Source organism: Vulpes vulpes, chromosome 11 (assembly GCF_048418805.1).
Source record: "Vulpes vulpes isolate BD-2025 chromosome 11, VulVul3, whole genome shotgun sequence".
NCBI lineage: Eukaryota > Metazoa > Chordata > Mammalia > Carnivora > Canidae > Vulpes > Vulpes vulpes.
Window position 1 is genome coordinate 7,118,343 of NC_132790.1, and position 26,149 is coordinate 7,144,491.

Consider the following 26,149-nt stretch of genomic DNA (forward strand, 5'->3'; position numbering starts at 1 on the left):
CCCAGGGCGTGATCCTGGAGTCCCGGGATTGAGTCCCGCGTCGGGCTCCCTGCAGGGACCCTGCTTCTCCCTCTGCCTGTGTCTCTGCCTCTCTCTCTCTCTCTCTGTGTGTGTCTTTCATTAATAAATAAATAAAATATTTTTTTGAAATCCTGAACTAATAAAGCTAAGAGGGTCTTAGAAAACATTCACGCTAACCCTTGAGTTTGTAGATGTGGGAAATGAGGCCCCAGTGCCCCCTGTGACTTGCCCACCTGGCAATGACAGCTGATGGTGGCAGAGATGGGGCAGAAATGCAAGGTGCTGGCTCCCAGTGGGGGGGACTCTTATCCCCCCCCCCCCCCCCCCCCGTATAAACGAGGACCCGCAATTCTGTATTCCTATTTCCCCCTCCCCTTCCGGGGGAAAGGACATAAAGGCTGTCATAGGGGAAGGACTTGAGGCTTTAAAAGGAAACAGATGGGGATCCCTGGGTGGTTCAGCGGTTTAGTGCCTGCCTTTGGCCCAGGGCGTGATCCTGGAGACCCTGGATCGAGCCCCATGTTGGGCTCCCTGCATGGAGCCTGCTTCTCCCTCTGCTTGTGTTTCTTTCTCTCTCTGTGTGTTATTCATTCTCATGAATGAATAAATAAAATCTTTTTTAAATAAATAAAGGGAAACAGACCTAGGTTCAAATGCCACCACTGCCATTGTAAAAGCCATGTGACCTCAGGCAGTTTACTCCACCTTGAGGAGTCTCACCTTCTCCGTCTCTAGAATGGGAATAAATATCCTTACCCCGCAGGCTGCCGTGCAGACTGAATGAACCAACGCCTGAGCAGCAGTTAGCCCGGTGCCTGGCACACAGCGCTCAGCAGAGCCCACTTTCTCCCCATTTCCCCTCCAGAGCCACCGCTTCCAAGATGTCACAGTGGCGCAGTGCCCACTCAACACGCCCGTCATTCATAATCAGAAAAATGGGAAAAGCTAAGGCTAGCGCGGAGCTGACCACGTGGCCGTACTGTATGTGCCTGCATGACCTCAGGGAATCCTTAGAACAATCCTACGTGGTGCGTACCGATATCCCCAGCTGACAGATGCAAACACTGAGGTCTGTGGGTGGAGTAGTTTGTGTCGTTTCACAATGAGAAAGTGGTAAAGGCAGGAGTGGAACTCACGTAGACTGACTCCAGAGCCAGCAGGCCACCCCTCCCCAGGTCACCGACAGGGCTGCTGTTCTCTGTCCTTACCTGCCGCCTCCTCTCCTGCAGTCACCCCTCTAGCCTATCCTGCTAGAGACCTGCCTGGCTACTTCAACCACGGTTGAGGTTGCCCTGTCTCCATCTCGAGTTGTCAGCGACAGTCCTGCCAGGGGGATTTGTTTGAGCAAATACTTGGCCACTTGTGCTAAGCAAGCACGTGGCTGGCTTCCAAGCCACAGACGGCGAGGACCTCAGGCAGCGCAGGGCACGCGGGCCGTTGTTGTAAGGGTCATGTCAGCATTTCCCCCATCGTCCTGCTGCCTTAGAAACATGGTCTGGTCTTAACCACTCATTCAGAGCCAACAGGCTCCTCAGGGGCCATCTGAGCCCAGCTCTCACTTTACAGAAGGGGAAACTGAGGTCAGAGAGAAAAACCGAGGGCAGCTCCCCCAGCAGGTGTTCAAACAGAGTAACGTCGGAGCTACAGGGCATTTTAGACGTCACCCAGCCGGATTGCCTTTGCTTCAGAAATGGGGGGAGTGAGGGTTTCTGCAATAGTGAGGCTAAGGAAAATTCGCTTTTCATTTTAGCAGAAAAACAAATAAAAGCTAAGAGCAGATCAGAGGCTCAGCCGGGTTTCATGGCCCAGGTGGAGAGGTCCCTACACAGCAAACGCCAGGGGAGGCCCCGGAGGACCAGAACCCAGCTCCTCACCCCCAGTCTGCTTCTCCCCCCACCGTCCGTGGTTAGAGGTGTACCACCCGCCTCCTGCAATCCTGACAAAGCTGCTGGAGCCACAGCTCAAGTCCCTGTGGTTCCAGACTATAGAGAGCGCAGCAGAAAGACGTGATCAGAAGGCACCCGGGAGCATGTCCACGTCCCCGGGGACGAGAGCCAGGTGTGGGCGCCCAGGGAGGGGGCATGAAGCCTGCCTGGGAGGTGGGAGGTGGGAGGTGGGAGGGACCCGTGTGCCCTGGAGGCCCGATCCATCCAAAGTGAGTTGTTTGAGTGTGACCACAGCGAGCCCCGGCTGGGCCGCCCAGACCAAATCACCCACGGCAGGTCGGCAGGTCAGAGGCCCCCCACCGTCAACTTGCACTCCTTGGGCCTGAAAGACATCTGGGGTCTCATCCTGGGCCATGCAAATGACCCTAGGGATGACTAAGTATTACGGCTGTCACCAAGCAACTGGTCAACTGTTGAACGGGGTGTCTCTAAAGCAGCAGGAAGCTGAGGGAAAACCGAGTGACCGTCGCAAGAACGAGCAGCACGTCGGGTGGTCCCCGGGCTCCTTCCTTCTGCACCAGGCACTGGGCCGGGGGCGGCACTGCCACCGTCCACACGACCAGCCGAGCGGCCGCTCAGCAACCGCAGCCAGGATTTGCTCGACGGCAGGACTGTCGGGTGGGGGCTGCAAAAATGGTGTGAAAAGCCCAGAGCACGGGGGCAGGAGGGAGAGGAATCCACCTCATGATGCTGCTCTTTCTCCAGCTTCTCAGCAGAAGCACTAACTGACTGGGCAGCCAGACCAGGGGGCAAAAAGCCCCGGAGTTCTGGAGTCCGGGGAGGGACCGAGCCGTCGGAGGGGCCCCATCTGCTGAAGGAAGCCGGCCCCCGACGGGAGGGGAAGGAAACCCCCCGGGACCCACACCATGCCCCGGGGCTCGGGGTGCCTCTGTCTCCTTGGGGCCCTCAAACGGCCCTGAAAGAAAGGTGTCATCATCCCATTCTACAGATGGCAGTGAAGTCACTCGTCAGGGACAGAACTGCCCGACTGCATCCTGACTCTCTTCCCAGGGCTCTGCAGTGGCCCCAGGACACAACCACCCCGGGGCGGGGTGGGGCTAGAGATTTGTTTTAGATAAATGCAAGTGATGGGACCCCTGGGTGGCTCAGTGGCTGAGCATCTGCCTTCGGCTCAGGGCATGATCCCGGGGTCCCAGGTTCGAGTCCTGCCTCAGGGTCCCCGCGGGGTGCCTGCGTCTCCCTCTGCCTGTGTCTCTGCCTCTTTCTCTCTGTGTCTCTCATGAATAAATAAATAATAAAACCTTTAAAAACAAAACCAAAACCACAAGTGCTTACTTTCCCTGAAGTCTTGATTCCTTTCGCCAGGGACGCGTACACAATCACCCAAGCCAGGAAGAGGCAGAAGGCCAGTGGCCACCTGATTTCCCCGGGATACTCAATTCCAGCAGAGATCTTCAGCACAAAGTACCTGAGAATTGGAAAGAGAGAGCAGGGAGGGGGAAGAGGAGGGAGGGAGGTGACAGTCTGCAGGCTGTGAGCTCCCCGCAGAGCCAGGAGCCCAGAATAAACCCCAGCTCTCCCCGCCCTCCTGGTTAGGGACCCTCTGAGGTCAGGGTGAGGGATGCTCTGGTCCGGGTGCCAGCGCACTGCTGTCTGCAAAAAGGCCAGCTGGGTTCACCTGGTTCCTCATTACACACTGGGCAGCCCCCGTGGCCCTGGGCAGCCTGTGAACAAGGCTAAGGCAGCTCCGCTGGCACCCCGAGCTGCCCCGGGCCGAGTGGAACCTGCCCCACAGCATTGGGGTCCTGACCCAGCCTGGCCAGCAGGCCCTGCCCAGGCTGACATCTTAACATAAGGAACTCCGACCTGTCAAGGACGATTTTTATGTATTTTCTGTAGTGTTCTACTCCTCTAGAGGACGCATTACAATTATGTTTGTATAATTTTAAATTTAAGAAACAGGGACGCCTGGGTGGCTCAGTGGCTGAGCGGCTGCCTCCAGCTCAGGGCATGATCCCGGGGTCCTGGGATCGAGTTCTGCATCAGGCTCCCTGCATGGAGCCTGCTTCTCCCCCTGCCTGTGTCTCTGCCTCTCTCGGTGTCTCTCATAAATAAATAAATAAAATATATATTTTTTTAATGTTAAAAACAGAGTCACAGGGCACCTGGGTGGCTCCGAGTCTGCTCTGCTTCTCCCTCTCCCTCTGCCCCCCACCCTGCTTGTGCTCCATCCCACTCTCTCCAAATAAATAAATAAAATCTTTTAAAAATAATAATTTAAAAAATAAAATAAAATAAAAAACAGAGTCCCTACGCTAGATGACTAAAACTGCTGCTTGGTGTGTTAAGTCCAGGTCCCCAGGCCCACGCTGGCTGAGACGGAAACGCAGAGCTGGCTGGCCCTTGTTCAAGGAACGTGTTCAAAGACGAGGACCAGGAGACGGAGGGGGCTGCAGGTCCTCCACGGAGGCTGCGGCAGTGGTGTGTGTCTGCTGAAGACGCCGCGGCCTGCCTGGCAGTAGCGGGGAGCCTGGCCGACGGCAGGCAGGCAGCCTCACTCTTGGGGACAGGAGGTCGCCGGAGGGACACTGAGTCGTGACTCAGACAATCCCTTCAGCTCTGCAACCATCAAGTCCTGCACCCCGGATGCAAGGGCCACGCTTAGAGCTCGGTGTCTTTCCGTGACCTGAACAAAGGGCCAGCCAGAATCCAGACTCTACGCGACTGCAGAAAGGTCAGCCTAGAACGTTCTGACCTGCAGGGGGACGTGAAGGTGGCACCCACCCTGGCCTAGCTGGCAACAGCGCACGCCAGCCCGCCAGTGCGTGTGTCCTTGGGAGGCTGGCTGGCCGTGCGCAGCCGCGCTTTCTGGGACAGGGTGGCCACGCTCCACGGCCACGCTCCTTCCTGTCTCAACCCCTGGGGCAACCTGGACTCAAGAGCTGAGGAAGAGTGACCAAGAGTGGAATCGACCTGGGCTCCCAAACCTTGGGGACCAACGGAAAGGCCCTCCCCCTAGTCCACACTCCCTATGTCGGCAAATCACTGAGGCAACAGTCCCACGGCGCCTTGGCACGTCAAGTAGGCCGTGGGGCAACAACGGGCCTCTCCGAAGGCTCCTTCCTGCAGATGACGACTGGTCCCAGAGGATTAGTAAAGACCACCAAAAGCAGATCTACAAATCACTCAAACCGCATGAATTAGGTGATCAGATTTCCTGTAACCACCAGGTGCAGCTCAGCCTCCCAGTCCTCAGGGTGAATCAAGACCCACTCTCACTGCTCCTACGTTATCTTCAAAAAAGAATTACGTCGCCACTGAGCCTAACTCCCCCTTTGGTTCTGTTGCATGTACCCTCTGAGTACATACGGGGGAGAAAACCTAGAATTGGAATTAATGGCAATTGGGAGAACTAGTGAGGATGTTAATGACCACTTCTTACCATCTAAGTAGAGGCCACAAACCAGGGCCCCACTGACATGCGGATTTTATTTGGCCCCAGCATTTTATTTGAATAGAGCTTGGGAGACAGAACATGAGAGACTCCTAACTCTGGGAAATGAACTAGGGGTGGTGGAAGGGGAGGAGGGCGGGGGGTGGGGGTGACTGGGTGACGGTCACTGACGGGGGCACTTGACAGGATGAGCACTGGGTGTTATTTTGTAAGTTGGCAAACTGAATACCAATAAAAAACAAATTTATTATAAAAAAATGAATAGAGCTTGCTAACATGTAAAATAGGAGGGACACATAAATATTTGGATTTTATTTCCAACTTCTCTTTTAAAACAAAAGCTCCAGGAATCCCTGGATGGCTCAGCGGTTTGGTGCCTGCCTTTGGTCCAGGGCGTGGTCCTGGACTCCCGGGATCGAGTCCCACATCAGGCTCCCTGCATGGAGCCTGCTTCTCTCTGCCTATGTCTCTGCCTCTGTCTCTTTTTCTGTGTCTCTCATGAATAAATAAATAAAATTTTTAAAAAATAAAATAAAATAAAATAAATAAAATTTTTAAAAAATAAAATAAAATAAAACAGAAGCTCCAGCAGCACTGGCCCACCGTCCTGCAAGACAGTGACCATTTAGAGGTGAGCATCCGCAGCCTCCCTCCCACATGGCAGACAGGCTCTGCAGCACGCCACAGTCCCCACCATTCCCAATTGTCTTGCTGATACTTCAACACCTCCCTGCCAAGCCCCTGATCACACCTGAGTTTATAACCCCGACATAAAGCTTAACTGGAGAACATTCCTTATTTACCCTTCCTTGAACTCCGTCCACGTTCAGCGACCTTAAGAAATCATTCCATAAACGTTATTAAATCTTCCTATGGTGGCTGAGGATTTCCAAGCATTCCTGAACCTCAGTCCTCAAAGACTGGAGAAAATGGATGTGGAAAGTAAAAAAGTAAGGCAAAACTATTTATTTTTTAAATTAGTTCTTCTTTAAAGTAAATCATTGACCGTGACTTGTTTTCTTACTTTTTGCCTCACTTCCCTTCTCAAGCTCAGAGGGAAGAAAACAGGAACAAAGACATCTGGTTTACTGAAGGTCTGCTTCGACCACATTGGCCGAAGGCTCTGCACTGTTCTGTCCCCAACATCAGGGGGGACGGCCGCACCAGTTCTATTCCCAAGAGCGTGCAGTCACCTCCGCTCTCCAGAACCATGAGGAACAACGACCTGCTCTCAGAAGCCCCATCAGGGAAGAAACCTTCCTTCCCAATCACTCAAGTCGGTAGGGAAGGTGCAGAGGGATGCAACCCATCCCGTGGGCCACCCACACGTCCAGACTACAGCTTGAAAATTCATTCATTCATTCACTGGGTTTCCCTTAGAAAGTCAAAAAAAAAAAAATAAGATAAAATCTTACTTGAAATACTCTTCACTCCCGCTGACAAATGTCTTATTGGCCTGGCTGGTGAAGTTAACCATTGTCAAGTTGGGATAGGCAGTCATGCAGAAAGTTGAGTTCTTGATCTGTATTTTGGGATGGTCGCTGATGACACAGGAATCTGTTTGAGAGAGGACGGAACAGAAGCCTGGAGACATCTGTACACATCTGAAAATGTGTCCGGAAAACATACACCCGCTCCTCCCCAGCTACTGAAAAACAGGAGCTGAAAATACTTGCCGGATATTGGAGAGTAACTTTGGGAAAGTGTCAACTGAGCAAAGCCAGGATTATGCTTTATCTACGCCGGAGCCCGGGTACCCGGAGCAGTGCCGGTGCTGCTACGAGAGGCTCTGGTCTTTGGAGCGCTCCCTACGTGGCCGGAGCCGTGCCGCCCATTTTCATGCGTTATCCCGTGTTCACAACAGCCCGGCATAGGGGCTATTCCATTATTTATTTATTTATTTATTTATTTATTTATTTATTTATGATAGTCACACAGAGAGAGAGAGAGGCAGAGACACAGGCAGAGGGAGAAGCAGGCTCCATGCACCAGGAGCCTGACGTGGGACTCGATCCCAGGTCCCCAGGACCGCGCCCCGGGCCGAAGGCAGGCGCCAAACCGCTGCACCACCCAGGGATCCCCCCTCCTTTTCTAAAATGAGGGAAAAGGCTCGAAGAGGTCAAGTAACTCGACTCAAATCACGTAGCCAATAAGGAAGAGAAGCGGGATTCAAACCCAGATCCTCATGACTCCACAGAAAACAAATGGCTTGCAGGAATGAATCTGCAACTGAAAGGTGAAAACTGGGGGCGCCAGGGTGGCTCAGGGGTTGAGCGGCTGCCTTCGGCCCAGAGTGCGACCCCGGGGTCCCAGGATCGAGTCCCGCATCGGGCTCCCCGCATGGAGCCTGCTTCTCCCTCTGCCTGGGTCTCTGCCTCTCTCTGTGTGTGTCTCTCGTGAATAATAAAATCTTAAAAAAAAAATAAAGAAAGAAATGTGAAAACTGAAATCTGTGATCTGAAATTCAATCAGACGTAAGCAAACCTGCCGAAGGCCTACCGCCACAGAAAGCTTTCGGAGTTCACCTTGAAGCCACACACACCCGGGGCTTTAAGATACATTCTGCACCTGCTTTCCACACACTCACATGGCAGCGGGGGCAGCGACCGTGCCACGTGCTTGCGAGCCTCCAACAACCTAGCACGGTGCGTCTCAGCTGGGGACGAATTTGTCCCCCAGAGGACCCTTGGCAATGTCTGGAGGCATTTTTAGCCATCGCATCTGGGGAACAGGGTACTACTGGCATCTAGTGGGTAGAGGCCACTGAAGCTGCTAAATATCTTCCAATACACACAGGACAGCCCCCCACCCCAGAGAAGTATCTGGTCAAAATATTCACAGTGTCAAGGCTGAGAAGGCCTGACCTAGGCTGGGATGGGGGACAGGGGACTAACCACGTGGCTCTTAGTACGTCAGGCACGGTGCTGGACACTTTAACAAGGCTTATCTGCTGAAATCCTCATCAAATTATATTATTTGATGTGTATATTATTATACTCTTTATTTTTTTTTTTTTTCACTTGACCTCACAACCCTGAGATCCTGACCTATGCTGAAATCGAGAGTCAGACGCTCAACCGACTGAGCCACCCCGGGGCCCCTGTTGTGCTCATTTTAAATAGGAAGAAGCCAAAGTCTTTCTGACACTATTATGATGCTTTTCTGACAGCTTTATAAATACTGATCCCTTGAGGATAGTGTAAGTAGAGTCCTCCAAGATACTATTTTACCCCCCAAAGATACTATTTTAGAGTGAAAAGTAACAGTAACGATGGCTGACACTTATATGACACACAGCAGCTACTGTCTAAGTGCTTTATAGGCACCAACTAATTAAGCCTGGCGTCACCTCTATGGGGTCGGTATTGCCACTGTCTAGGCCTAGATAAAGAAACTGAGGCACAGAGAAGAGCAGATGCTTGTCAAGCTCATGCAGCGAAACCAGGAGGCAAGCCAGCATTCTCTCTCTGGGAGCCACGCTCTTAGCCCTCTGCTGCGAAGCAGAGAGCAGGGACCATAGACTCAAAACACCTTCAGAAGCCAGGCGGCGAAACAGAGGGGAATCAGGGGACGTGGGGACCCCGGCAAACCAGAAAATGGTCCAGCCACCCAATGCCATGCCTTTCCAGGTGTCCTGGCAAAAGACACAGAAAATGTGCATATTTACATATAACCTCTCCATTTGAAAATGTTGGAAATAAGGCCAAATTATTGTTAAATGTCGTGGACCGAACCAAACAACAGCTACAAGAGAGCACACGGCCACGGGGATCTGTGCATGGACCCCCGAGGCTCCCCGTCTGTGGAACAGCAACGTGGGTGAGACTATGGGTTCGGAGGCGCCTCGGCCCTGAGAGTTTAAGGGAGTTCCTTTACCTGTGCAAGCCTCCGCTGTCTGATAGTAGGTGTATCTAGCTCGCAAGACGGCTGCAAAAGTCAAAGTAAGGGACATCTCCTGGATGAAAAAAAATTCTCACAACACCTAGAGCGCTGCTGGACTCATCCATTTTAGGCATAACTCAGCCACCACTGTTAGACGTTTTTGTGGGGTGGGCATCTCTAGGCCGCAGCGCCCTCTCCTCTCGCCCTCGGCCTCCCACCCATTCCCCCCAAATATCCCATTACATGGATAAAATCTTAAAAACAACAATTCTAAGAATCTCTCCCCTCTGATCAGCTCTTTAGGGTTTTCCACTGTGTTACTACTGACTTTCGGGGCCAGCTAACTGTTGCGGGAGCCGGCCCGGGCATCGCAGAAGGCTGGCAGCCCTGACCTCTGCCCAGCGGCAGGAGCACACGCCCACCAGCTCCCCCATCCCCCCCATCCCACTGGAGGACCTAGAGCACTTCCAAAGGTCATCCGGGGTCTCCGGAACTCCCCCAGGGCCGGGCACCCCTGCTCTTAGCGTCCTCCCCATGGTACCCTCTCATTCAGTATCCTCTTGGGCAGTCTAAGTACCTGAGCTCCAGGGGTCCCCCTCATAGCTGTCAAACCCCAACGGAGGGAGGGCGCCCCCAGCCACCCAAGGAAGCCAACAAGGGACGGGCAGCTCTGGTCCCTGTACCTGAGCCTTGGTTACTTCCTGTCCTCCCGTCCCCTCGGCCCCGAAATCGCCGCTGCCCCCCCTCCCCCCAAGGCCACATTGCTTCTTCCAGAGCTGCCGCCTTGTCACGCAGGGCCGCCTCCCCTGGGAGCTCCGGGAGCACCTAGAACCCCCAGGGAGCAGCTTGGGGTGCATCTAGACCCCCCAACCCGGGAGCAGCTCTGGGCGCACCTAGACCCCCACCCCGGGAGCGGCTTGGGGTGCATCTAGACCCCAACCCTGGGAGCGGCTTGGGGCGCACCTAGACCCCCACCCCGCGAGCGGCTTGGGGAGCACCTGGACCCCCACCCCGGGAGCGGCTTGGGGTGCATCTAGACCCCCACCCTGGGAGCAGCTCTGGGTGCACCTAGACCCCCACCCCGGGAGCGGCTTGGGGTGCATCTAGACCCCAACCCTGGGAGCGGCTTGGGGAGCACCTAGACCCCCACCCCGGGAGCGGCTTGGGGTGCATCTAGACCCCCCAACCCGGGAGCAGCTCTGGGCGCACCTAGACCCCCAACCCGGGAGCAGCTCTGGGTGCACCTAGACCCTCACCCCGGGAGCGGCTCGGGGAGCACCTAGACCCCCACCCCGGGAGCGGCTTGGGGAGCACCTAGACCCCCACCCCGGGAGCGGCTCGGGGAGCACGTAGACCCCCACCCCAGGAGCAGCTCAGGACGCACCTGGACCCCCACCCTGGGGAGAGGCTCCAGGTGCATGTGGCCCCCCCGGGAGCGGCTCGGGGCGCACCTAGACCTCTCTCTCCCAGAGAGAGGCTCCAGGTGCATCTAGACCCCCGGGAGCGGCTCCACGTGCATCTGGCCCCGGGACCTTCCGGGCGCCCCTAGGTCCCCGCTGGCCTTTGCGGCGCTGGTCGCACCTTTCCCGCGGCTCGGCCGGGGCGCCCTGCAGTTCCCCTTCCCACCGCTGGGCGGCAGGCGCGTCCTTCCCCAAGGCCCCGCGGCCGCGAACAAAGACCAGCGCCGGGGCTCGGGGCTCGGGGCTCGGGGCTCGCGCCCTCCGGGGGGCGGTGGGGGGAGGGTCTGTCCTCGGGCAGTTCCCAACGAATGAAGGTGCACGGAGACTAGGGACAAAAGGGACCATTTGGTTCAAGTTCTCGTGACAGTCAAAGCCGTCCCCGAATCGCCATTTAGGTGACGCCTGTGCGGGTGACCCAGGCCGCCCTCGTGTCCGCAGAGGCGCAGGCTGAGGCCCCTGGGAGCGCGGGCCCGGGGCAGCCCAGCCTCTCCCCGGACCTGAGCCCGCATCTGTCTCCCCGGGACCCGCCAGCCCAGAGTTTCCCCAGGGACCTGCAAGACCAGCATCTCCCCGGACCTGAGCCCAGCATCTGTCTCCCTGGGGACCCGCGAGCTCAGCATCTGTCTCCCCAGGGACCCGCGAGCCCAGAGTCTCCCCAGGGACCTGCAAGACCAGTGTCTCCCCAGGGACCTGCGAGCCCAGCATCTGTATCCCTGGGGACCCACAAGACCAGCATCTCCCCCAGGGACCCGCGAGCCCAGCATCTGTCTCCCCGGGGACCCGCCAGACCAGCATCTCCCCCAGGGACCTGCGAGCCCAGCATCTCCCCCGGGGACCTGCGAGCCCACTGTCTCCCCAGGAACCTGTGAGCAAGTGCTGGGCAGCTTACAGGGCCCGGGCTCCCGAGAGGGAGTTGGCCTCCAGAGCAGTAGGACCCCCGCAATGCTGAGCCCGCCATGGGACAGCCCCCTCCCTGCTTTGACCCACGGTCACTACTCTGCACCGTGCAATGCCTCCCGCGGAGACCAGGGGCCTGCCATCACAGGTAGGGACAGTACTGGGGAGAGACCAAGCCCCGACATTATTGGGGGGACACTGCACTAGGGAAAGGGAGGATTTTTTTCTCCATTTCCCAAACAAGCCTCTCTCAGAATGACCATTTGGGAAAGAGGCTGTAGTACCCACTATCTGAACTCCTGACTTGTCGGCCAGAGCAGTGGGGCCTAAAGCTGTCTGTGCTCTGCGAGTCAGACCGTCATCACCGTCCTAGGTCACCCCAGGGCCCCGGAGGACCAGTACTTCCACAAGGGATAGCCTGGCCCCCCGGACGGAGCAGTGCTGGGCAGACAGCACAGCGAAGAAAAGGCGGAGGGGCTTGCAAAGGAGCCACAGCCTGACGCTTGCTTGACAATCGACACCTTGCTTAAAAAAAAAATAAAAACCTTAAAGCACTTGCTTAAAATGAGATAAAAATCTATCCAGCCTGTCCATAGGCTCCCAAGGAATAACCAGGGTGAAAAATGTCCACTGTTTCTCTCTGCTCAGAGCTTGCATAGTTTTATGGTCTGCACCAGTCGACGAGGAGCTGAGCTGTGAAACGCTGAGTGTAAAGGCTGCTCTGCCTTTAGTGCTTCCCGGGTTATTGTGAGCCAGACTGGAAACTTCACAAAACCAGGAGCACCCCCGCCGCGTACCTGGCCCAGTCAACATGCCCAGCTTGCTTCAAAAAGAATACACACACACACACACACACACACACACACACACCTGTGTGTGCCTACATACGCCTATACGTATACACACCCTGACTATAAAATAGGCATCTATTCATAGAAAACGTAGAAGAGAAAACATGGTCCCAAATCTGTGTATTCGGGTGTATATGGTCCCAAAACCTTTTGGGTATTTGGGTGAGGATTTCCTCATGTTTGACAAAATAGTCACACTTAATGACTACAGAATAGTCACCCTATGGATGCACTATGAACTGTTAGAACCATGGGATTCTTCAATAATTATTTGATTTTTGGTTAAGTGTTTCTAGTGTTTTCCAAGAGACTGTAGATGTGGCTGTAATGAACAATCATGTATAATCCTTGTCTGTCTCTGATTTTCTCCCCCATAAAATCTCAGCTACAAATGGGGAATATATGGACCCATGGGTCCCTCTGCAGGGTGATGGAGCAGAGTCTGCTGGACCATGGACTCTTCAGAAACCCTCGAGAAGCAGAGAATCGGGTCATGATGCCTAAATCTCAGTGCTGGTTCTATCTTTCAATTTACAGCCTGACACTTCCACTCTCAGGGCCTTCAAGTTCACTTTCTCACCTGCAAAGTAGTAAGTAATCAGGACCCGGCCCCTTGGGACTCAGAGGGCTCTTATTAGGAATAGCAGAGACATCATTCAGGAAGCTGCTTTGTAGGCTGGGGAGTGTTTAGCATGGTGCTTTAGGTCCGCGGGAGGCAGGCAACTTGGGTTCAAATCCCCAGTCTAGGGGCACCTGGGTGACTCAGTGATTGAGCATCTACCTTGGGCTCAGGTCCTGATCCTGGGGTCCTAGGATCAAGTCCCACTTCAGGCTCCCTGCAGGGAATCTGCTTCTCCCTCTGCCTGTGTCTCTGCCTCTCTGTGTGTCTCTCATGAATAAATAAATAAAATTTAAAAAAAAAAGAACCCTAGCTTTAAAAAAAAAAAATCCCCAATCTAGGGGCAGCTGGGTGGCTAAGTGGTTGAGTGTCTGCCTTGGGCTCAGGTCATGATCCTGGGGCCCAGAGATCGAGTCCCACATCAGGCTCCCTGCTTGGAGCCTGCTTCTCTCTCTGCCTGTATCTCTGCCTCTCTGTGTGTCTTTCACGATTAAATAAATAAAATCATTTTTTTAAAAAATCCCAGGTCTATCATAGAGCTAGCTCTATGACCTTGAACTCCAGTTTTTTCACCTATAAAATGAAGTAATAGCAGCCATGTGTTGGTTTGTTGTACGTTGGTAATATGAGTAAAAGGGTTACTTACTATGGTGCTTGGTGTGTAGAAAGGGTTGTTAGCTATTACCATTAAGTGGGAAGGTGCTACAGAAATATTAGTGGATATTGTTGGCTGAAGAGGATGTTGTTTCTGCACTACCGCACCCCTGGAGGACAGCTGCAGGACACCCATCACCGCCGCTCCCGTGGTTCCTGATGTAGGTCCCCAGGGACACTCCCCGCGGAGCCTAACCCAGCCAGCAGCCCTCCTCCGGGAGGTAGTCCTTTGAAAAGTGACTTTCCTCCCGGGCACAATCTGGGAAGGACAAGCAAGGCTCTAGGATGACCTTGAGGTTACCGCTGCATTCGAGATCCTACATTCCGGAAAATGTTCTAGGAAACCATTCCAGCAGCTAATTGTTGGTGGTGAATCTGTGAACAGCCACGGTGGCGACGGTGCAGAGGTGACCACGGGGCCGGCAGGGCCACCAGGTGGGCACCCCATTCCAAAAATGGTTGAGGGCCTCCTCATGAAGGCGTGTGGGCCGACTCCAGCCTAGTAGTTCTTTGGCTCCTGGGGGACAGGAAAACTACAGATCCCTAGACTGCGTCCCCAGATCGTCTGATTTAATTGGTTTGACGTGGCCCCTAAGGGATGTTTTGATCTGTCGGTGCCCCCAGATGCTCCTGGTGTGTGGCAGCTTGGCTGAGAACCGCTGCCCTAACCCACGAACCCATCCACATGGAGACCATACAGATGAGAACACTGAGACCCAGAGAGTCGAAGCGACACTCACGCTGGGTCACACCGTCAGTGAGCCACACACCTGGGAACCTCCACAAATCCCCACCCCCTGCTCCCGAGCACCTCCAGGTACACAGGGTTGGAACTTACTGGGCACATGTCTTTAGTTTTAGCTCTTCTTCAGTCTAATTCAAAACCTCTCTCAGGGGCAGCCTGGGGGGCTCAGCGGTTGAGCGTCTGCCCTCGGCCCAGGGCGTGATCCTGGGGTCCCGGGATCGAGTCCCGCATCGGGCTCCCTGCGTGGAGCCTGCTTCACCCTCTGCCTGTGTCTCTTCCTCTCTCTCTGTGTCTCTCATAAATAAACAAATGTCTTTAAAACAAAACGAAACAAAAAACCCTCTCTCAGGTGGAGGTTGGTCATAACCAACCGTGGATGTCATAAACGTGTGTAAAAATACTCCAGGGAACATTACTGCTTTAGGGACGTGCATGTCCCTGGGGCTGTGGGAGGGAAGAATTAATCTTTCTCTCTTAATACACTCAAAGGGTTAAATAACACCCTCGTTCTGCAATGTGCTGGCGAGGAGGGCAAAGGAGCTGGTTCGGAGGCCAACACAAGAGCCAGCCACGCGGAGATCGCAGCATTCTGACCTCAGCACAGACTGAGCTTAAGGGGAAGAACAGATCCACTGGGAAAACACCAACCACTTGCTTACTGGCGCCCAGTGAAACGACCTGACACCACAGGTGACGGAGGCACCTCAATTTAGAGACGGATCCCTGGGTGGCTCAGCAGTTTAGCGCCTGCCTTCGGCTCAGGTCATGACCCTGGAGACCCAGGATTGAGTCCCCCATCGGATCGGGCTCCCTCCACGGAGTCTGCTTCTCCCTCTGCCTGTGTCTCTGCCTCTCTCTCTCTCTCTCTCTCATGAATAAATAAAATCTTAAAAAAAAAAATAGGGCGCCCATGTGCTTTGTTTCTTGTTTTATGGCAATCCCGCAAAGTAGGTAAGATAACGAATATTGTCACATCTACTTTACATGCTGACCCAGAGAGAGAAGTGACCCGACCCAGACCCATGGACTGTCAGGGGCCGGGTGTCATTTAGACCAGAAGGCCTTGCCCACAAGTCTGCCCTGCTCCTCCTCGCTCTCACCTGCTTGCCTTCCATCCACCAAGCTGACAGCTCCCCGCAAGCCCTCAAAGTCCCGACGGGGACTTCAGGTCTGAACAACCCTCCGTGACCACCCGCGAAGACGTCCCCATTTCTAGGTACCACATTGCACACGTTTCGATCAGAGATCGTCCCGTCCAGTATCTGTCCTCAGACACACCTCATTGCACTGAGCAGTGTGCAGGGAAGTGTGGACCGAGGATCACAAGCATCACCTCTCCTAGGCTCTAGGACCCCGCTGCTTTCAACCCGTACCCTGCGTGTGAACCACACTGCCCACAGACCTTGCTAAAAGGCGGATTTCCCAACCCCACCCAAATCTAATGTATCACACTATCGGGTGGGCCCGTAAATCTGCCTTTTTTAACACACCCCTGTTAGTCATGAGCAAACAAAATTTTGATTACTCCTCCTCTGAGCCATGAGCTCTCGAAATGTTAGAACTAAGTACATGTGGTTTCAATCGTTTCGATCTCTATGCCCGGCACTTAACACAGGTATATCCGGACTTACCTAACAAAAGTTTGGTTTTATCTTTGCATTCTGGTGTGTTCCAAGGGTTGTTGCAGGAGCCCCAGGGCAGCACAGACACAAAGGAGGCAAACAGGTAGAAAAGTGTGTAGCAGATAATCACATTGTAGTATATGGCTATCAGGACCGAGATGATCAGCATTGCGATGCCACAGCCTGCGGAAGCAAAATTGCCAGGGATTGAGTCATCCCACCCCAAATCCTAGGGAATTCTTACAGCCGGGCAACAGGTGGGCAGCTAGGTGCTGGCTCTCTTTTACAGATGGATACGCCAAGAGTGGAGCGGACTGTCTCTCAAGGACCCTTGAGGCATTCTGCTAGCAACAGAGCAATGCCAGGGGCAATCAGAGGGATCCCAGAGGTGGAACTGATCAGATAAAGGAAACCCTGAATTCTGCAGTTCACAAAAGCAGCCCCCCCCCCCCCACTTCTGGAGGATGCCAGGTGCCAGAGAGAGCAGGATAGGGTTGAGAAGGCTGAAGGCAGGGTGGACTCACCTTGTAGGGCCGGGATGGCCTTCCACACAGACACTGGCCCCTGGCTGGCAAACTGGCCCAGTGACACTTCGAGGAAGAAGATGGGTAACCCAGCCAGAGCCAGCATCATCAGGTAGGGGATGAGGAAAGCACCTTGGGAAGAGAGAATGGGAAGTGGGAGCCCTGGGAGACCAAGGCTGGCCTGGCCCACACTCGCCCTCTAGGGTGCGAGCTGCCCCCCTCCCTTGTTTTCCAGGAAACCTTTGTATTTCGGCTCAGCCACGGGTACCCCCTCCTCTCCCAAGCGTGAGCACCCTGCAAACACATTTTTGCAATTCCCCACTGGATGCATCACTAGGGGTTGTGTGCTGCCTGAGTTTTATCCTTTGCTCTTCTTATTATAGCATTTCAATGCCCCCAGATTAAGGTCTTAGGCATTCAACAAATCCACACCTTTGACTCACTGCCAGAGCCAGATCTGGTGTCCTCTCCTCGACATCTCTACCCTCCAAGGACCTAACATCTGCTGCGGTAGATTCTAGGAGCCCTTCTGTGCAATGACCCCAGTTACCTGCACACCTCCTGCCAACCGGTGCTGGGTCCCCTGTGCCAGACAAGTGGTCAGAATCTCTCCCCACCACCGCAGCAGCTTCCACGCACTTCTCAACTTCCTTCTCCACATAAAAGTCCCTTCCATCCTTCAAGGTCAACTCAATGCTTCCTCCTCCAAGAAGCTCCCCATCTCTCTTGTTGGTCCTCCCACAATACCTTCCCCAGGCACTGAGCACTTGGCAATATTTACTGGGTGTCTCATCTAGGCTGGGAGCCCCCTGAGGTCGTCAACCCTTCATCTCTTTATTCCCTGTCCCCCAACCAGGACGGTAGCAGTCGGGAGGCCTCCACACACTGCTGGAGGTCCTCTGGGGTTCTTTCCCTTCAATGATTCTTTCAGGTGGTTTGGGAGGGCTTTGGGGGAACAGCCATCATCTCTGAAAGGACTTGGACCAGGAAGACAGTTGGTCAGAGCCAAGTGAGGCACTAGGGAGGCCAGAGCCCAGAACACTGTGTTCCACGGAAGGAAAAGCTGGTTTTTCTCTGGTCCCCTCTTTCTGCTCACCCTTCTTCCAGCTTCCTGTCCGGCAGAAGAACCTTTCCCATCTGGGCCTCTCCAGGCAAGGAAGGCCCAGCAGCAGCCTCCAGCTGATGGAGAGTAAAACCAGGGGTCCTGCTCTAGCCTCTCCAGAGGGGATTTTTGAGAAAGACGTGCATCATGCCATCCTTCTCTTGTGCTCCTGAAGGCTGCTGCGCCCGGGAGCCGCAGTGCGGAAAAGCCCGCCTCCGCCTCCCTCCCGGTGGCTCCTCCAGGAGCTCCTGGAACCGCTGGGCCAGGCGCAGACCCACACTTTGCAGATCCCTGCGGGGGTGGGTGGGGGGCAAACCTCTGGCAGTTTCAGCGGCTGAACTCCCCTGGCTGAAGCTCCCTCCCTAGCCCCATCTTGTGTCCCGGGGGCTCCCTGTCACTGGATGCCTTATTATAGCATCTCCGGCCCACTTCCTGCACCCTGGACTCTTGCAGAAAACCAAGTGAAAACCCAGCTGGGGAGCCTATAGTTGTGTGGCCAGTGCACACGTTCTTCCATTTCCAGGGCATCTCTGATTGCAAATAAGCTTCAGTCCTCATAAGTACTTGTCAGCGTGTCCTAATTTGGAATTGTAGAGGAGAAGGCTTATTTTTCTGTTTCAATCATCCCATGGTGCAGCACCTGTCTACCGTCTGGAGCCCACCCAAGGAAAAACAAAAAATAAACACCCTAACCTGATGGGGTGAGGGTCTCTTTGGCCCTGGGAGGGAGTCCCCTAGTTGTAACTTCCTACTCCTACAGGGGAACTTGTCAGTTTGGGCAGTGCAGGGGAGGGCAGGCCACTGGCCAAGAAGCCTCAAGGTGGAGAGGGCAGGCAAGGCGGACCCTGAATGTGCTAGGCCCCTCCTCCTTGGCCCCTCTTCCTTGTACATAAGGGGTACAGCAGATTCTAGAGGCCTGGCAGCTAGTGCGTGCCCACCTGGCATCTTCACCATTTCAGAAATGGTTTTCCTTCAAAAGCAGCTTCTTCCACCCAGCTGAGACAAATGAAACGAAAACTTTTTTTTTTTTTTGGTCAAATGATTTTGCTAAAGTCAAAAGATGCCCTGCTTGTGCCCAAGAGGATGTATGTGCGTGGGCACCTCTGAGAGGTTGTTGAAAGTACAACCCCCAGCTCCTCTCCACTCACCCCTGTGTTCGCCTGCAGCCTTCATCCTGCATGATTCGAATACCCGTTCCCAAAGTCTCCTCTGTAGGCTCAGATTTCCAGGTTATAACCTTAACCCATCCTTAATTCGGTGTCCAGGACCCCACAGATGCTGCGGCTAAGGTGCACAGAGCGTGCTGCTACCAGAACACCGTCAGTTTGAACTCCCCTGTGTCAATGCCCACTTGGCTCAGGACCCAGCAGTCCCCCAAGCCAGATGGAGGGCTGGGATCACAGAGTCGAGCCTCTCCCCTGAGCTCCATCTCCTGATAAACCCCCCTGGATCTAGTGCCAACCGGATCCAGTGGCTCCTGCCCTCTGGCTTCGCACTGATGCCTCCCGGGGATGGGGCTGGAGCGCGAGGAGGCTGCTCTGCGCCTCCCCTCCCAGCCCATTCCCGGGGCTCTGGGCGCCTCCCCAACCCACAGGTGCCCACCCCGACGCGCCGCAGGCGGAAAGACCGGAAAAGCCATACCTCCCCCGTTCTGGAAGGCCAGGTAGGGAAACCTCCAGACATTGCCCAGCCCCACTGCGTACCCCACCATGGACAGGATGAAGTCCAGTTTGCTGGACCAGTTCCCTCGGGCCTTATTCTCATCCCCTTGCTCGTCCTCCTGGGGGCGGAAAAGCACATTGTCGGATAACAGCCCCGGGTCGGCAAGCAGGCCCCATTCCACCCCTCCCCCCTGCTGAGGGTCTTTCCGAGCAAGCAGGCCCCCATTATCCAACCGAGGATGCATTGGCAAGCAGGACCCCAACTCTGAAGAGACGATGCATCTACAAGCAGGGCCCTCACCCCTCAACCCTGCACCGAGAGTGTTTCAGCAAGCAGGCTCCCAATGGTGATCTGAAGATTCCTCTTCAACAGACCCCTCAAGCCCTCCTTCCCGAACCCTGCAGTCAGGGCACACCCGCAAGCAGCCCCCAAACCTCGAACCTCCTGGTTGATTGCAAGCAGGTCCCTCCAACCCCAACCCCTGACCACGACTTCAGTTGGCAAGCAGCCCCCCAATATCATGCCTAGAACCCCCAGCAAGCAGATCCCTAACCAACCCCTCCCTCCCCCAAAACCCTCAACACACCCCTTCCTCTGCCCTTTCTCCCTCTGGAGCCTGCTAGGCCAGAGATAGAGCTGCAACGCCTGAAGCCAGCCAGAGCCCCTGCCTCACGTTCTCTGCCAAAGCCTACAGGCGGAAACTGCCTGGTGGGCTAATTTAAGGGGGGCACCTCCCAACGCCGGGGAAAGGGAAAAGGGCAGGAGGGAGAGGTGGGTGCGGGTCTGAACTCAGCACCGGCTAATCCCAGGCAGGCCACTTGCTCTCTCTGAGGCTCTGTGCTCCTCCGTAAAACAAGGGGCTTAGAATAACTATCCCCCAAGGCACCTTCCAGCTCCAGCAGTCCGTGGACACTGGAGGCCCAGCTCTCCACGTTCACCCTCGGGCGCTCTCCTAGGGGCAGGCCCTGCTTCTGGAATGCCTCACTACTAAGCAGAGACGGATGGGGGTGAAGCCACTTGAAATAAATTCAGAACGTTCAGGACACCCGGACACCACATAAAGGTTCCAGGGACCCAAGTCACTGCCGGGCTTCCACCTGCCTCTGTCGTACTTCATTTCCTATTATAGCAACTTGCTAGCCTCACACTGTTCCCCAGGCTGTGCACGGGGTGAAGGAGCTGTCAGGAGAGGAGGAAGTCTCTGGAAGAGAGGAGGGCCGAGGTAGGTGTCAGAAAGGCAAGAACCGGAAAAAAAAAAAAAAAAAAAAAAAAAGGGCAGAGCTGAAAATAGGCAAATGCAGGGCTTCATGGGCTCTGAGCGTCTTCAACACCGCCCTGCGCTCCTCTGCAGGCCCGGCCCCTCCGGCCCCACCCACCCGGACGCCTCCCGGCCGAAAGGGTGGGAGTTCCAGCTGCTTTTGCCGCAGTGCGGAGGGTAAGCAGGCGTTTGAAATCATTTTCTGCCTCCACCTGGGGTCACGCTGTGGGGCACATGCTGTCAGGGGCAGCTCCAGCCTGCAGACAAATGCACCAGAAGGGGACTCCAGAACCAGGGGCAAGTGGGAAAGCCTAAGTGTACGTTCATTTCCAGTTATTATTCTATCGGCTGGGCTCTTGCTTTGTGGGTCCGTGGAGGTGTGTGTGTGTGTGTGTGTGTGTGTGCAAACACTGACTATGAACAGAAGGGCCGTATCCACCTGAAATCTCCTGCAGGCAGGTGTTTTGTTTCAGCCCCTCACCCCCGGATTACTGGATACCTGCCTAGCCCCCAAGCCCAGGGAAGGGACGGAGACTGCAAAAAGACCGGGATTGGGAAGGGAAGAGCTAAAGCAGCGGAGGCAGGTGGAGAGAGGAAGAGATGACCGGCAGGAGGATTGGAGGGAGATGGAAACAGGCAAGAGGACACGTGGGAGAGGGTAACGGTAACCGGTAATGGTTGCCTTATTCCTAACCCAGGATTGGGGTTTGCTCTGTGGGTTTTTCATGCCTCTGGTTGAGTGTAAAGGATCAACCCCAGAGGTAGGTGCAGGTTTGTGGGGGCATGGAACTTATTCAGTTGAGATAGGTGCCCTTAAACACACACACACAAACACACACACACACACCAAAATATGCAAAGTTATGATGACATGATGACAGTATTAGGGGCTGACTGGGTTTGAGAAGAGTCCTGAGGCTTCAGAAGTAGCTTCGTGAGAACCCACTTCTCATCCAGAGTTCTCATGTGACGACTGGTAACTCTAAGTGAAAAGGCTGCAGTCCTTAAACTGTTATTGCCTTCTGTGGAGTGTTCCTGGTATCTATTGTTTTTTTTTTAAAAAAAAAAAAAAACATTATTTTTTTTTAAGTAGGCTCGGCCAAGCACGGAGCCCAACCCCAACCTGGGGCTTGAACTTAGGACCCCGAGATCAGGATCTGAGCTGAGATCAAGAGTCGGAGGCTCAACTGACAGAGCCTTTTTAGTTTTTTGTGTTTTTTTAATTTAACTAAGGGAGGGGCAGCCTGGGCAGCTCAGCGGTTTAAGCACCTGCCTTTGGCCCAGGGAGTGATCCTGGGGTCCCGGGATGGAGTCCCACGTCCGGCTCCCTGCGTGGAGCCTGCTTCTCCCTCTGCCTGTGTCTCTGCCTCTCTCTCTCTCTCTCTCTCTCTGTGTGTCTCTCATGAATAAATAAATAAAATCTTTTAAAAAAATAATTAAGGGAAAACACCTTAAAGGAAAGGCTCATAGATGAAAGGGGGGGGTCCTGTTTTCATACACCTATGGGTCTCCACTGCTCACGGAGGCTGCACCCCATCTCCGGGGCCACCGAGGCTGGGAGGCGCAGCAGGCAGGGCAGCTCCCCGAGTTCTCCGCCTCCCTGGCAGGGTCGCTGCAGCCCTCGCGCCCGCACCGGGGACCCCAGCGCAGAGCGAGCTTCCGAAGCCCCGCAGCTGCCGCCCGCATCCATTACCTGGCACTGCCAACCGGTCTCCCCATCAGCACACGTGCACCCGCCGCGGCCCGGCTGCCTCGAGCCCCCGGGGAGCCGGAGGCGGCGCGGCCTGAGCGCACCCCGCTTACCTGGGCGGCCGCGGTGGCCACGCTGCCCGGGAGCACGGAGGTGATCCCATCCGTGCCCAGCACCACGGCGCTCTGGCTCATATTCACCCAGCCCCGGGCCGGGGTGCTGTTGCGCTCCAGGGTGCCCTTGCCCACGCTCGCGGCGGCATCCCCCTCGGGGCCGCGCAGGGCCGGGATCCTACACTGCAGGGCGTCGCCGGGCCCCGCGCCCCCGGCCGCGCAGGCCCCCGCTCCCGGCCTCTCGGCCTCACGGGCTCGCGCGTCAGGGGACTGGGAAGTTGGGGCGCCGGTGGAGGCCGACCTGGGCACACGCGGCGGCGGCGCGGCGGGCAGCTCCTGCTCCGGGCTGGTCCGGGGCGCGCGCGGGCTCTCCAGGGGCCCCTGCGCCGCCCCCAGGCTGCTGGCGGGTCGTTTACTCATTTCCTCGGGGGCACCGCAGTCCTGGTCCTGCAAACACAAGGGGAAGTTCGTGCACACACACACACACACACACACACACACGCGTGCACACACACAAGTAAAACATAACGAAGTCAGGCTGCTGCAAAAATACCTGTGCCTGCATATACCGACGTTCACCACTCAGGTCCAGACACAGGATCTAGGGAATAACCTGGAAGGTGGGGTTTTTTTTTTTTCTTCTCCAAGAGCTATTTCTCAATTGCCCGTCTTGCCAATAACCAGATGGCACAAAGCGGTTAATATTCTCCTCCCCTGATGGTGGGGAAACTAAGAAAAGAGACGGAAATGTGCATTTTTTGTTTTTGTTTTTTGTTTTTTTGTTTTTGGAGGGGTGGGGAGAAGAAAGAGGGTGGGAATAGCCCTACAGCCGCCCTGCTCCTGGCCCTCTTTGGATTTCACATCACGGCTGTAGGGTGCCCACTTCCCCATCACGACTGTAGAAAGATTCTTTAATTTTCCGCCCCATTTCCTTTGTCATTCAATAATGCACATTGCTGCTTTTTTTTTTTTTTTCTTTTATAAGCTATAGGCAAGCTGTGGCCGCAAAGCTGATGCCCTGGCACCTGCGAGTGTTTCGGGCCAAAACGGTTGTGCGAATCCCCGCTCATTCGAAACCCATCCCCACCCTCCAGGTAGCAAAGGCAGGGGTAAGGATCGCGATCAAAACAAGAAGAACCCCACAACCACCGTAATAAACCGGACGCACAGCACAAGATAGTAACCAGGTTCGCTCTCCTACGCGACCTATGTTCGCCTCCGGATTCTCGGGTTTGTCAGAGAACACGCAAAGTTTGAAAATTCTCCTCCTCCCTCCGGTAACTAATCACAGGAGTCTAATGTCCTTCATGCCCCTCCACCTGCTTGGGGGCCAAGACTCAGGGCTCCTTTTCCCTCGCTTTTTCTCAGTTGGGTTTCAGATGAAGAGAAATGCCGGCAGTGGGTTTTCTGTCTGCTTTCTCTCCTCGTGTCATTTTTCAGGGCTTCCTGAATATCACCACCACCGTTCACGATTACACCGCAAGAATAATCCTATCACCTTCACCTCAACCGCGCGCCTCTAACCGGTCTTTCCTAAATGCACAGATCAGGACAATTGGTTTGCACCGAGTCTAAGTCCCTTGGCTCCAGCAAGCGAGCTGATCTCGTAGCCCTGGGCCTCGGGGCGGCTGGCCTCAGCAGGGCACCTGGCTGTCGCCCGAGGACGGTGCCCAGGATCGCTGTCAGGACAGCCCTCGGGTGGCCACAGCCTCAGAAACCTCCTGCCCACCTCGGGTGATGCACAGAGAGCCAACACCCAGGGCTCCGACCTTCCTCCAAAACGCACAGCCCGCTTCCCAAAGGAGCACCCTAAAGGACCCTGCCCTCCCTCCACCCGCAGCTCCCTCTCCTTTTAAAAGAACAAAAGCCACCACTCACCATGTCTGTCTGGCGCGGGCGACGGAGGGAGCGGGCCGCGAGTGAGCCCAGCCTTGGTGACACCGGGCTTGGCTCCGGCAGGCGCGTTCTATATCTCCTTGGGAGAGGCCAGGTTTGCGTCAGTGCAAAGCAAGGTGCCCTTCGGTTGACATTTTCTTGATAATACAAGTTTGATAAATCATTACCCCCCCCCCACCTTGGATTCCAGTTTTAAAGGGACAACGGCCGAGAGGCGGCCAGCCTGTCGTCCCTGCGGCGGGAGGGGGCTGCGTGTTCGTGGTGACTCATGTGGGTCTGATTACTAAACCGGAGCCGGCGGGAGGGGACGACAGAAGTTTGCCTCCTCCTAATTAAGGCAAACATGGGAGGGACACGTCCCACTGCACCCAAGGCGAGGCGCCGCCGCCAACAGAGCGGATTGGGCTGCGCGCTGGGAGAGGGGAAGGAATTAAATCACTGTCAAGCTTCCAGCCTTCCTCTCCTCTAGATCCCGCAGCTGCCTCTGCGACCTGCAGGCAGCGGGTTCCACAATATCACCCCGAGACCCAGGCCCTGCGATGGCCCGGGCTGCGGGGCCTTCATCCCGGAGGGTGTCCCCTGCCCCTGCACCTGCAGACTTCAGGTCCTCACAGCCCTACCCTGCACACGACCAGTGTCAGCCCTCCCAGAAAACTGGGGCTTTTGCTTAGGAATCGAGGAATCGAGGTCTAATCTCTGGCTTCCTGGTTCATCTCTGTTCACACACACACGCATTCTGAGCGCACTTACAACTGTGCTCGTATTTTTATGTTTAGGCTCCTCTGAAAACCCTTTGAAGAAATAAAGCAGAAATGATTTGCAGCGGTGCCCTCGTTGTTGGGTCACTTTCAAAGTCACGGGGCAGCCGTTCCGTCGTCGCGGGCCTCCCGGTAGGGCCCGGCACAGCCAGCAGGACGCGGAGCGCAAGGCCCGAGGCCCGCGGGTGGCGGCCCCAAGCACCCCAAGCAGGGCTGGCCTGGCGGGAAGGCCTGGGAGGACGCAGGGGCTGGGGCGCTGCGGCGGAGGGGGCGGCCCGAGATTCACCATTCACGGGGCCTTCCGCGAGCTCAGAGCGCTGATGCCCTCCGCGGACAGGGACGCACCGGCACCGAGGAGGTGCGGTTTGGGGACCAAACGGGGATTCGTGGTGAAGCGCGTGCGCCCGCGCCTTTCGGGCTGGCCTCGGTCGGGGGGTCCCCTGGCGGCCGCCCGCAGCCCGGCCACCGCCCCGGGGGGCTCCGAGGCGCAGGGCCGGGGGCGGGGGGGGTCCCCGCGGGGCAGGGGGTCGCGGCGGCAGGTTGCTGGGGGCCTCCGCTCCCTCCGCCGCTCCCCGACCCCGCCAGCTGGGACCCGGTGCGCTCGGGCGGGGCGGCTGGAGGAGGCCCCCGACGCCGCGGGGTTCGGCAGCTTGGGTGGAGGTGGGGGCTCGCGTTCACGGAGCGCTCAGCACCGCCCCCCGTGCAGGGGCTGCCCGCGGGCTCCGGGCTGGCTCGGAGAGCTCTGGGGACCTCCCAGGTCTCTGCGCCAGAAGCTCCCGGACCCGAGGTGCAGACGTGCTTTGGAGCCCCGGAAAGGCCCGCAGCCCCCCCAAGGACCCGCGGGGGCGTCGCGGGGTCCCCGAGGCCGGCTCCGCGGGAAGCAGGACACGGAGGGCGCGGGAGGGCCCACGGGGCGGCGGGGCCCCAAGCCGGGGGGAGGGGAGGGAGCCCCGCGCGCTTCTTCCGAGACGCGCCCCAGCTTCCGAGAGGCCGCAGCGGGCGCGGGAGGGCAAGGCCGGGCTGACGGCCCCCGC

General features: G+C 56.0%; 1 protein-coding gene across 2 annotated transcripts in view; it reads right to left on the reverse strand.

Moving 5' to 3' along the window:
- SLC6A5 (solute carrier family 6 member 5) overlaps positions 1 to 24,394 on the reverse strand; it is a 58,601-nt gene extending 34,207 nt beyond the window's left edge. Inside the window, exons 1-6 of one of the 2 annotated variants that reach the window (XM_026018202.2) lie at positions 22,462 to 22,899; positions 19,380 to 19,518; positions 16,637 to 16,768; positions 16,122 to 16,295; positions 6,798 to 6,939; positions 3,264 to 3,396 (exon numbers count right to left, since the gene is read on the reverse strand). In XM_026018202.2, coding sequence (XP_025873987.2) covers positions 3,264 to 3,396; positions 6,798 to 6,939; positions 16,122 to 16,295; positions 16,637 to 16,768; positions 19,380 to 19,518; positions 22,462 to 22,881 — 1,140 coding nt within the window. In that variant the 5' untranslated portion in view covers positions 22,882 to 22,899. Of the gene's footprint in view, positions 1 to 3,263; positions 3,397 to 6,797; positions 6,940 to 16,121; positions 16,296 to 16,636; positions 16,769 to 19,379; positions 19,519 to 22,461; positions 22,900 to 24,339 lie in introns of those variants that run through there. The other variant, XM_072725394.1, reaches the window with a different exon arrangement.
- Positions 24,395 to 26,149: the final 1,755 nt, after the last annotated feature.